The 12,463-nt window shown below is 45.4% G+C and overlaps 1 protein-coding gene across 1 annotated transcript in view; it reads left to right on the plus strand.

Annotated features, from left to right (window-relative positions):
• STX4 (syntaxin 4) overlaps positions 1-12,463 on the plus strand; it is a 40,968-nt gene that overhangs the window by 14,226 nt on the left and 14,279 nt on the right. The window contains exons 6-8 of the mRNA XM_082260959.1: positions 655-763; positions 7,228-7,301; positions 9,301-9,438. Coding sequence (XP_082117085.1) covers positions 655-763; positions 7,228-7,301; positions 9,301-9,438 — 321 coding nt within the window. The remainder of the gene's footprint in view (positions 1-654; positions 764-7,227; positions 7,302-9,300; positions 9,439-12,463) is intronic.

The raw sequence follows: 12,463 nt of genomic DNA on the forward strand, positions 1-12,463 counted from the left end.
AGCCTTATCCATTCCTCCCCATAGCCTTATCCATACCTCCCCATAGCCTTATCCATACCTCCCCATAGCCTTATCCATTCCTCTCTGTAGCCTTCTCCATTCCTCTCCATAGCCTTCTCCATTCCTCTCCATAGCCTTATCCATTCCTCTCCATAGCCTTATCCATTCCTCCCCATAGCCTTATCCATACCTCCCCATAGCCTTATCCATACCTCCCCATAGCCTTATCCATACCTCCCCATAGCCTTATCCATTCCTCTCCATAGCCTTATCCATTCCTCTCCGTAGCCTTATCCATTCCTCTCCATAGCCTTATCCATTCCTCTCCGTAGCCTTATCCATTCCTCTCCATAGCCTTCACTTTTATTTTTATTCTTTTTGTCATGACCATGTCTCATTTTCTTGATCTTTATCGGTATTTTACCCTTGTATATTTCTAGCAAACTTTTGCATAAAAAACAGGTATTCTAGATTTGCATATATTGCAGTACATGTTCTAGCTTGCAAGCTGCACCAAAGTGATCCTTCTCCTCAGAATATACTGAATTCATAGGATGGGTGCCCTTCAAGGGAATAAACTGATCCGCTCTCCTTGTGACGCTCTCTAGGACATGCAGTGGATGACATTTCAAAAATTCTCATTTTATCTTTCAGCATGGCGTCCTCTCCCAGCAGTTCATCGAAATCATTAATCAGTGCAACATGATCCAGACGCAGTACAAAGACAGCAACGTCAAGAGGATCAAAAGGCAGCTGCAGATCAGTAGGTTTTTATTGTGCAATATGCTTTGTTTAGGACGTGATTACAAAGATGCCCGCCATATGTTATGATCTCTTTGTTCACCATCTGCCATTCCCTATTGGAAAAATGCTGTGGTGTTTATGGGGCCCCAGAAACCTAATCGCAAAAGGGTGACCAGGTGCGTTTGGGGCAACTTGTAACTTATATGATTGGCGTTAAATGTCGCTGGACACAGTACCTCCGGGGCTCCAGTTTATTTTTGCCTGGTGAGCCATTACCAGGGGTAACAATGTGATAGGCCTGAAATATAGGGAGCCATACTTATGGTGGCCTTTAGAGATCCTGTACTCCTAGGAATGAATGGGGTCATGGTGCACATGCTCAGTATGATAAGGACTTAATGCTCATGCTTTTTATAGAAAGGCCGTGTTGCTCTGAGCAGGGTTGCACAGTGAAGATCACTCTAATGGGGGCAGAGGTAAGTATAAAGCCAGGTGGGCTGCACTCAGAGAGTTGGGTCCACCACTTACAGTGGAGGTAAACTCCGCTTTGGAACTTGCACCTACAGGTAAGCCTATATAATAAAGGCTTACCTGTAGGTACAGGGAATATCTCCTAAACTTGCACAGTTTAGGAGATATTCACAAGGGATGCTGCTGGGGACGTCACCGGCGCATGTGCTCTGAAGAAACGCCATCTCCGTGCATGCACTAGAGCAGTAATGGCGAATGTTGGCACCCCAGATGTTTTAGAACTACATTTCCCATGATGCTCAACAACATTGCAGAGAGCATGAGCATCATGGGAAATGTAGTTCCAAAACATCTGGGGTGCCAAGTTTCACCATCACTGCACTAGAGTGTCATCATGGCAGCCCCGCCCATTCACCCGCGAACCCGGAAGGATGAAAGGGTGAAGATTGCAGTGCTGGGAATCCGTGACCCCGCTGCGCGGGAGGGATCCGCTTTTCCAGGTAGGTCTGTCATAATGTGCTAGTATGCGTAAGTACATTACGACTTAAAGCGTAACTCCACTTTTGTTGAGAAAAAAACATTCCCCTCTGGGTGATCTCTGTACATTACACGGATTTTACCAAACGTTGCAGATTCCTACCTTTTGTTATTCTGAAGAAATCATTGTTTGTTCCTCTGTGCTGAGTGGGTCTAATGGGAGTGGTTTCATAATTATCAATCAGCTGTGGCAGCTGCAGGGCTCTAATGAGGGAAGCTGCTGGGTCTGCATCACTTTAGACGTGTTCCTATTTGGAGTATCTCACCAAAAATGACATTTGTGTTGCAGGGGAGGCCAGAAATCTGACTTGTATCTTAGTGCAGATTTCTGGGAAAATTGGTGAGCCAATCACACAAGCAGGAAATTATGTTTCTGGGGGTGTGGTCAGTATACATTCTATGTACAGAACAGCTCCAGGTGGCCATATTGTATTGCATTTTCAGAAAATTAAAACAGCTGCAGATTGAAAAAGAAAGGTGATTTTTAACCACTTTAAGACCGGAAGATTTTCTCCCTTAATGACCAGGCCCTATTTTGCGATTCGGCACTGCGTTAATTTAACGGACAATTGCGCGGTCGTGCGACGCTGTACCCAAACAAAATTTGTCCTTTTTTTCCCCACAAATAGCGCTTTCTTTTGGTGGTATTTAATTACCTGTGCGATTTTTATTATTTTTTTTTTTTTTGCGCTATAAACAGTGCGACATTGCGGCAGACAGATCAGACCCCTAACGGACATTTTTTACACTTTTGGGGGTACCAGTGACATTACTACAGTAATCAGTGCTATAAATATGCACTGGTACTGTAATAATGCCATTGGCAGGGAAGGGGTTAAAGCTGTGGGTGATCAAGGGGTTAAGTGTGAGCCTAGGGGAGTGATTCTAACTGTGGGTGGGCATGGCTTGTGAAATGATCCTAGAGACGTGATCCTATATAGAAGGATCACATGATCTCTATGATCATTCCAGGGAGAAGAACAGTCAGATGTGTTTACAACAGTCGACCGTCCTTCTCTCTCTGCGGGGAGCGATCACGGGTGTCAGGCGGCAATCGGAGCCCCCCGACACTCGCATCGGCTTCTCCGCTGATGATCGGGGGCGGGAGGGCACCACCGGTGGCGTGCGCTCGCCCCCTAGCTGCCTCCAGGCGAGCGATGTAGAGCTACGTCGTTTTGCCTGTAGGAACCAGCCTGCCGCAGTAAAAATAACATAAGCGGTTGGCAAGTGGTCAATATCATTCAAATACAATATGATTTTTTTTCGCAATTCTATACGCTATATTGTTTTTTCTTTAATTGCAAATTTTTTTCCCCACAGAAGTGGAGTTACCCTTTAACCCTGCAGCACTTTATTCTTATTCTAGTGGCGTTTATTACCGCTTTAGGGCTAAACTCATAATGCCTAAACATTTCTGCTCTAAGAGAGGTCTTTCTTAACCTTGGCACATGTTATTCATTGTGAATCTAAGGGCCATGCACCCGGATGATTTGCAAAGCAAATATGGTCTAGTATGCAAATCCCAGCATTTTTCTGTACCCGTGGAGCTGCAGGTGGCGAATACAGCCAGCCATAGAAGTGAATGGCTGTATGTGGCTGTATTTTAGTAAACACTGATGCTTTTTTTGCATTGGCCTTTACATGCATAGATACGTATGATGCATTCATTGAACAGGGAAGTTCTGCTTGCGCAGAATACTCCCTATGTGCTTATTAGTGTTACCGGAATATGGCCACATACAACCATTCACTTCTATGGCCGGCTGTATACACCACCTGCAACTCCCTGGGTATGGAAAAACAGCAGGATTTTCATGCTAGAGCAGATTTGCACTGCAATCTAGAGGTGCACCGAATGGAAATTATGGTACCGAAACCTAAAATGTAGGATGCACTGTACCGAAAATGATAGTGTAAAAAAAATATATATATATATGTGTGTGTGTGTGTGTGTGTGTGTATTCAGCCTTTTAGTTAATATAATGAATTTAAATTAATATGAATTCATTTTTTGGCCATTATTGGCACCTTTAGCGCATGAAAAGCTAAAGAAAAATGCATCCCTTTAAATTCTATATTACCAAAAGTATTGGGACGCCTGCCTTTACACACACATGAACTTTAACCGGTTGCCGACCGCCGCACGACTATATACTGCGGCGGTCAGCCCCGGCCAGGCAGAGTGACGTATCGGTACGTCACTCGCCTGTCACTGACTTGCGAGCCTATCGCGGGCGGGCGCGCGCCCGCCGCGGCTCGTTCACAGGCAAGTCAGTGCGTGTGACCGGCGGACTCGATGTCCGCCAGTCACACTGCGATCGCTCCTGTGAAGGGAGAAAGACAGAGCAGCTTGTGTAAACAAGCTGCCTGTCAGTTCTCCCTGTGTAAAAGTGAAGATCTGTCCGTTCTACTATGTAGAACGGTTGATCTTTGCTTTTACACCAATAGGAATGTCCCTACACAGTTAGAATCACGCCCCCTAGGACACACTTAACCCCTCCCTGTCCAATAAAGTTAACCCCTTCCCTGCCAGTGTCATTTTTACAGTAACAGTGCATATGTATAGCACTGATTACTGCAGTAATGTCACTGGTAACCCCAAAAGTGTCAAAAATGTCAGTCAAGGGTCCGATCTGTCCGCCGCAATGTCGCAGTACCGAAAAAAAAATCGCAGATCGCCGCCATTACGCGTTAAAAAAAAAAAACACCAAAAATGACAAAAATCTTTCCCTTTGTTAGTAAACGCGATAACTTTTGCGCAAACCAATCAAAATACGCTTTTTGCGATTTTTTTTTTTTACCAAACATAGGTAGCATAAAACAAATTGGCCGAAAAATGTTAAAAAATTTTGATTTTTACTTTTTTTTTGGGGAATTTCATATAAAAAAATGTGAAAAATATTGTTATTTTTGCAAAATTTACGCTCTTTTTTTGTTTATAGCGCGTGATCAAAAAATCGCACAGGTGATCAAATACCACCAAAAGAAAGCTCTGTTTGTGGGAAAAAAAGGACGTCAAATTCGTTTAGGTACAGCGTCGCACGACCGCGCATTTGTCCGTTAAAGTCACGCAGTAAAAAAGCGCAAAAAAAACCCTGGTCCTTTAGCAGCCAAATCCTCCGGGGCTTAAGTGGTTAATGGCGTCTTAGTCCATAGGGTTCAATATTGAGTTGGTCCACCCTTTGCTGCTATAACAGATTCAACTCTTCTGGGAAGGCTGTTCACAAGATTTATAGGTGTGTCTATGGGGATGTTTGATCATTCTTCCAGAAGCGCATTTGTGAGGTCAGTCGCTGATGTTGGATGGGAAGGCCTTGCTCGCAGTCTCCGCTATAATTTATCCCAAAGGTGTTTTATCGGGTTGAGGTCAGGACTCTGTGCAGGCCAGCCAAGTTCCTCCACCCCAAACTCACTCATCCATGTCTTTATGGACCTTGCTTTGTGCACTGGACCAAATCTGAGGAGGGGGGATTATGGTGTGAGGTTGTTTTTCAGGGGTTGGGCTTGGCCCCTGAAGGGAACTCTTAAGGCGTCAGCTTACCAAGACATTCTGGACAATTTCATACTCCCAACTTTGTGGGAACAGTTTTGGGGTGGCCCCTTCCTGTTCCAACATGACTGCGCACCAGTGCACAAAGCAAGGTCCATAAAGAAATGGATGAGTGAGTTTGGGATGGAGGAACTTGTTTGGCCTGCACAGAGTCATGACCTCAACCTGATAGAACAACTTTGGGATGAATTAGAGTGCAGACTGCGAGCCAGGCCTTCTCTCCATCATCAGTGCCTGACCTCACAAATGCGCTCCTGGAAGAATGGTGAAACATTCCCATAGACACTCCTAAACCTTGTGGACAGCCTTCCCAGAAGAGTTGAAGCTTTTATAGCTGTAAAGGGTGGGCCAACTCAATATTGAACCCTACGGACTAAGACTGTGTGTGTAAAGGCAGGCGTCCCAATACTTTTGGTAATGTATGTCTTCACACTGGTTACGCTTCCGTTGTGGTGTTAAAAAATTAAATGTACCTCCCCGTTTGAGATGCATTGAAAACACAGCAAGAACACATCAATAACACACCTGTGTTACCTTTTTGATGTGGTTTTGAGTCACACGACCTATGAAAACACCCCATAAGCACAGTAAAATCGTGTGCGTTTTTTATGCTATTGGCACCTCTTTATTGGTATCCTGCCCTAAAAAGTGCATTGTGTCCTCTATTTCCTGTTTGTACAACCAGTGGATGCTGTGCTTATTTCTGCCCCGGCCACCAGTTGTGCAACTAATAAGCTGGGTATTGGGAAGAGTTAGAAGCCTGTGACTGGCAGACGTCTGACCTACCACAATCCCACCCAATGAATGCTTTAATTCTCATTGCATCGTGGGAATTGTCTGATACAGTGGCAACAAACAGGAAGTGAGGCCCCCTCTTTCTCAATCCCTAGACATAGTTTTTTTTTTTTTTCCCTGTATACAGCGATTATGTCACCGACATTTAAAATGAGGATTTAGCAGAAATTTTGCATGTTTGTTAATAAAGTGCTCCAATTTAAATTTACTTTGGCACAAGGGATGGAGCGATGGTGAGAATTAATTTTTTTCTTATCCCAGACTTCATCTTTGATACTAAAGGTAACATGTTTTTTTTAAAATTACAAACATGTCCTACCTGCTATGTGTAATGGTTTTGCACAGAGTGGCCCCAATCTTACTGTTCTGGGGTCCCACGCTGGTGCTCCTGGCTCCACCCCCCTTGATGAGTGTCCCCATAGCAAGAAATTGAGAAAGAAAAAGGTGTTTCCAAAACAGCGGACCCTGAAATGGCCCCACAGGACCCGTGTGTGTGGACAGGATACACCCAATATGGGACTTTAAAGGCGGGGTTCACTTGGCATATATAGATAAATAATAAAGAGCAATTGGATAAAATGCAATAATTTTATTGGTACATAATTGACATAAAATAACCAACGACGATGCAAAGCATCAGTACAGATATAAAAATTTGTGCAATATAGAGGATTTAAGAACCATATCCTAAAGTAACAGGGTCACACAGGTCCAACATGTTTCGCCGCCTTTGTGGGCTTCTTCAGGGACCATAGATACTGGTGACCTCCGAATAGGTTCTAGGTATAGATAACATATTGTAAGTATCATATATATTATTTTCTTTTAACATTGCAAGCTGCTTGCTAGTGGGGCACTCGTGCGTGCCCGATCCCAAGCCGTGCTCTGTGTGTACATAAGGCACACAGAACGGGGCTCTGCCTTGTTGCAAATTAGGTCGACTGAACCTGCCAGTGAACTGAGAATAATCTCAGAAGTGACTCAGGCTTTCAGATGTCAGCAGAATGCACCTGCAATGGCCCACTGACACGAGCTCAAAGGCATAGGACACACTTGGGTCCTGAAGGTCTGTGGGGGGGATGACCTGTTTAGAAGAGTTTCCTGACCAATTTGTTCTTGTTTTTTCACAGCCGGACACAGCGTCACAGATGAGCAGTTTGACGAGATGCTGGAGAGTGGACAGAGCGACGTCTTCACATGTAATGTAAGCAATGGTGGTGGTGTGGGAGGTGTTCACCACTTGAATCCTGGGTCCCGCTCTACACCCAAAAGCTCAAATGGTCAGCTCCTTGGCTTCAAACCTTGCTACACAGCTCTTCATAGAGGCTCTTGTAGTGGATCGCTGTAATGCTATGCTTGTGTTATCCACCACGAGTCTACGTTACCGTGGTACACAAAAAGGCCTACCAAAATTATTGTGACCTTCAGAAGGTGACAAGTCAAATCATGCTCTGCGGTAGGAATCGACCGATTATCAGCAAAGTCGATATATCGAGGGCCGATATGCACTTTTCCCGATATATCGGAATCGGCCCCTGAGGTTACCGATATTGTGGATATTTCAGGAAAGTGCTTGTACCGGAGTGATGCCTGCAGCTAGAGGCATCAACCCAGTACTGGCGTCCATAGCGATGGCCTCATCGGTTGTCATTACAAGACAGCCGACTGTCGGCTATGGACGCCGGTACTGGGTTGATGCCTCTAGCTGCAGGCATCACTCCGGTACAAGCACTTTCCTGAAATATCGGTAACCTCAGGGTCGATTCCGATATACTGGGAAAAGTGCATATCGCCCCCCGATATATCGGCTTTGCCGCTAATCGGGCGATCCCTAGTATCGAGTTTTCAATTTAAGGTCATAACAGAGGACAAGAGGGCACTCTTTACATCTAGAGGAAAAGAGATTTCGTCTCCAAAAATTGAAAGGTTTCTTCACAGTAAGAGCTGTGAAAATGTGGAATAGACTCCCTCCAGAGGTGGTTCTGGCTCACTAGATTGCTTTAAAAAAAGGCCCGGATTCTTTCCTGGGTGTACATAATATAAATGGGTACTAATATTTATAGGTAAAGTTGATCCAGGGAATATCGGATTGCCTCTGGGGGGGGATCAGGAGGGAATTTTTTTCCCCTGCTGTAGCAAATTGGATCATAGGGTTTTCGCCTTCCTCTGGATCAACTGCGGGTATAGGATTGTGTATATGGGATTGTATGGTTGTTTTCTTTACTGTTTTTTTATTGGTTGAGCCAGATGGACTTGTCTTTTTTTTCAACCTAACTATGTAAATGTGTAGTAATGAGCATCAAACAAACTTTCACAGAATTTCCATCAGCCACACGCATTCGCGTGGTGACGTCACAACTTCCAGCTCCACCTTGCACATTTCCTCATATGATGTCATAAGTGGCACCCCTGATAACGTCCTATGTGACAACGCGTAGCCATAAGCCTTTTTGTGTAACGTGGTGGTAATCCACAAGCGGTTTGATGTTTGAGCACTTAGTTATAGCTGTAAGATCGGTCTTCACAACTGCATAGACTTTTTTTTTTTTTTTTTTTTTCTGATGAACATTGATTTATGTGTTTTTTTTTTTTTTTTTTTTTGCCTGTAGTGATATTGGTACACCTATTACTAGTTTAATGCTAATTGTTTTTGTATAAATCAATCATGGCAGTTCCCTATAGTAGTTTTGAGTAGCTGCTCTGCCCATTGAAGAGAATAAAATGTTCTAAGGTCAGGTTGGTCCTTTTGTACCTGAAGAAGCCAGGCTCAGTAAATGAGGCACCCCGGGTATTCTCTGTATTGTCCAAGTATCTGCTTGGCTCTCCATTGGGTTGATGGCCAAACAATATGGAAGCCTGTACCAACGCTAAGGCACATAGGCATGTTTTGCTGGTTAGTTGCAGAGAAGGGTGTGTGTGGCTTGTCAGGAAGGAGAAGGCTTCCTACCTGATAATTGTTATGTAGCATTCACATTACCGGTCTAACTTTGCAAAGGGCCATTTTCTTCAAAGAGAGGTTTTAGGCAATACTTCCTTTTATCCTAAATATGGGAGTTCTGTACCGTTCCCTCTAAACAATGCTGATTGTAAACCTTTGGGGGAAGAGCCGTTTAAAAAGTAAAGGACGGGTTGCTGAGTAGATGGTTTGGTGGGGATCACAATTAAAGGCCACTGAGTCCCTTCTCTTGTATCTCCTTCCTCAGCTCCTGAAGGACACGCAAGTCACTAAACAGGCCCTGAATGAGATCGAATCAAGACACGATGAGATCCTGAAACTGGAGAAAAGCATTATTGAATTACACGACATGTTCATGTTGCTTTCAATGGAAGTTGAAGCACAGGTGAGTGAGTTTGGTGGACCCAACACTATCTCTTACCAAATATCAGTTGGTTATCTTTTGGCTCTTCACTTGCAGTTGAGCTTTGTGCATACTTGCCAACAGTCTCTGCAAATAGGAGCCTGTCCCGGGTAATTTATATTGTCCCTGCAAGCGCCCGTCAATCAGGCTGCCCGTAAATAAAATGGTTGCCGGCCGACATCGTAACTGCGCATGCACCATTCTGATGCCTGCCAGGCTCAGGAAAGCTCGTACAAGCTCGGCCAGGCAAGCGCATTTTGCGCAGTTACGTAATGGCGCCGTCTTGCGCCATTAAAACCTAATTATACCAGATAGCAGGGTTTTTTATCAGTGGGAACGTGGGGGAACGCAGTTCCGGCACCTCCAGAGCTGAATGTATGTATGTAATGTATGTTGCTGGGGGTCAGTTGTTGCTGGGAGGGAGGTACTGTAGAGGAAGGGGTCTGTTGATTATGGCTACTGAGGAACCTTTTGTTTCTGGAAGGGATCTATTTTTGCAGGGGGGGGGGTCTATGGTTGCTGGTAGGGATCTATTTTTGCTGGGGGTGAATCTTATGTTGCAGGGGGTCAATTGTTGCTGGCAGGGATGTACTGTTGAGGGAGGGGTATTTGTTGCTGGCTGCTGGAGGGTCTATTAATGTTGGCTGTTGGGAGTCTATTGTTGCTGGGGTGGATCTATTGTCGTTGGAGTGTCCATTGTTGCTAGATCTATTTTACTGTCTTTTTTTGTTGTCATTAACAAATTCCATACAAAATACTTGGCACCACAAAATAATACTTGGGTCTATATTCTCTAAAAGGGGCGGTATTGGGAGGTGGGTAAGGGGCGGAACCAAGGAACGGTTCTTAGAGGTGGGTAAGGGCAGTGGTGTATTTTGGTTTTGTGCTGCCCTAGGCAAGACTAAAATTGAGCGCCCCCTCCTATGTAAATTTGCCCCACTCCTTCCTTTTTAACGGATGTGACTCCCTCCAAAATTTAAGGACTACAAGTCCCAGCATGAACCCCTGAGATCTCACGAGAGGGGTGGGGGGGGTGGGAGAGAGAGAGGGGGGATGAGAGAGAGAGAGGGGGGATGAGAGAGAGAGAGAGGGGGGAGGAGAGAGAGAGAGAGAGGGGGGATGAGAGAGAGAGAGAGGGGGGATGAGAGAGAGAGGGGGGATGAGAGAGAGAGAGAGAGGGGGGATGAGAGAGAGAGAGAGGGGGGATGAGAGAGAGAGAGAGGGGGGATGAGAGAGAGAGAGAGGGGGGATGAGAGAGAGAGAGAGAGGGGGGATGAGAGAGAGAGAGAGGGGGGATGAGAGAGAGAGAGAGGGGGGATGAGAGAGAGAGAGAGGGGGGATGAGAGAGAGAGAGGGGGGATGAGAGAGAGAGAGAGAGGGGGGATGAGAGAGAGAGAGAGAGGGGGGATGAGAGAGAGAGGGGGGATGAGAGGGAGGGAGGTGAGAGAGAGAGGGGGGATGAGAGAGAGAGAGATAGAGGGGGGATGGGAAAGAGAGAGGGGGGATGAGAGAGAGACGGGGGGGATGAGAGAGAGAGAGAGGGGGGGGATGAGAGAGAGAGAGAGGGGGGGGATGAGAGAGAGAGAGAGGGGGGGGATGAGAGAGAGAGATAGAGGGGGAATGAGAGGGAAGAGGGGGGGGTGAGATAGAGAGGAGGGGGGTGCGAAAGGCAGCTCTAGCAACCACTGGCCAAAAAGATTCTCAGGTGGAGGGGGGGGGGACTTTTTTGCTGCCCCCCTGCAAAGTGCTGCCCTAGGCCTGGGCTTTGTTGGCCTAGGCCAAAATACAGCACTGGGTAAGGGGCAGGGGCAAAGGGTGACTTAAAAGAGAAGAGTTCCTGAACCTATTCTCTGAGAAAAAAAGCCCTGCCAGATAGTATAATTAGGTTTTATCATACTTATTTATACCTTGCACTTTATTTATATTTACATATTCCATTTTTTCTATGGTCACACCTGAGTACATTTCTCACTTTAGAATTGCAGGGAATTGTGATGAGAATTTTCAGCAGAAGTAGTGCAGCTGATTGGGAGAATTATTCCAACTCTGCTACTTTGGCCTTAGTTTGGAAATTTCCCTTTTTCAATTTCCTGTAATTCTCTCTTTATTGAGTAGACCCTATAATCTGATGATAAATAGGCGGAGATGAATTATGTGGAGTGGGCGGAGCTTCAGTTAAGTGGGTGTGGTAAGTAATTGATAGCTGTGCTGCAAAGTGTCCCTGGAAATATTTTTCAAATGTTGGCAACTATGCTTTGTGTAATGCAGGATTGTGCTGTCTGATGTCTACTGTCCTCTTCAGGGCTTGGCCCATTATCTGTGGTCTGCTCTCTAATGCCTCTGTCTGGGTTCTGCTGTCTTTCTGAGCTTTGCTGGCTGTTGTCACTTCCTTATCCGTTTTGGCTTTTTGTGGTCTGCTTGCAATCAGAAAAAGCAACACTCAAACCAGAGTCCCAATAAATCCTGATAGGGAGTTGAGAAATCTGTGCTTGGGGCCTGTGTGTCTTCCAGTCACCTGTACAAAATGCTGCCGGCAAACCGCAAGCAATGGCAACCCACTTATGTCTTGTCAAGGCAGGTTTACTTAAAAGGGGTTACTTTGGAAAACCCTTCCTGAGCCTCCTTTTCTCACTGCACACATCTGCATTTGCTTATGCCCCGTACACACGTGCAGATTATCTGCAGACATTTTTCTGCAGACTTACCTTTTCTATGTAGTGCAAGGGCCTGCCGGATTGCATACAAATTGAAAGTGTTTAGGTTTGACCTCATATTATATGGTTTTGGTAAGTCTGCAGACAAAAGTCTTCAGATAATCTGCGCGTGTGTACGGGGCATTAGAATTGCCGCTGTCCATGTCTGAAAGTGTAGCCATGGAAGCTGTTTGGCAGCATAACGTGTGCAATAACTCTCAGTTGCAGGTCAACAGTCATGTTGCAGAGCTGGCCAATGAGGGTCTTTTCTTTGGTCTTGGAAGTAAGCAGAGACTCTCCTTGGTCAGTGCTAT

This window comes from Pelophylax lessonae (assembly GCF_965119305.1).
Source record: "Pelophylax lessonae genome assembly, chromosome: 6".
Lineage (NCBI taxonomy): Eukaryota > Metazoa > Chordata > Amphibia > Anura > Ranidae > Pelophylax > Pelophylax lessonae.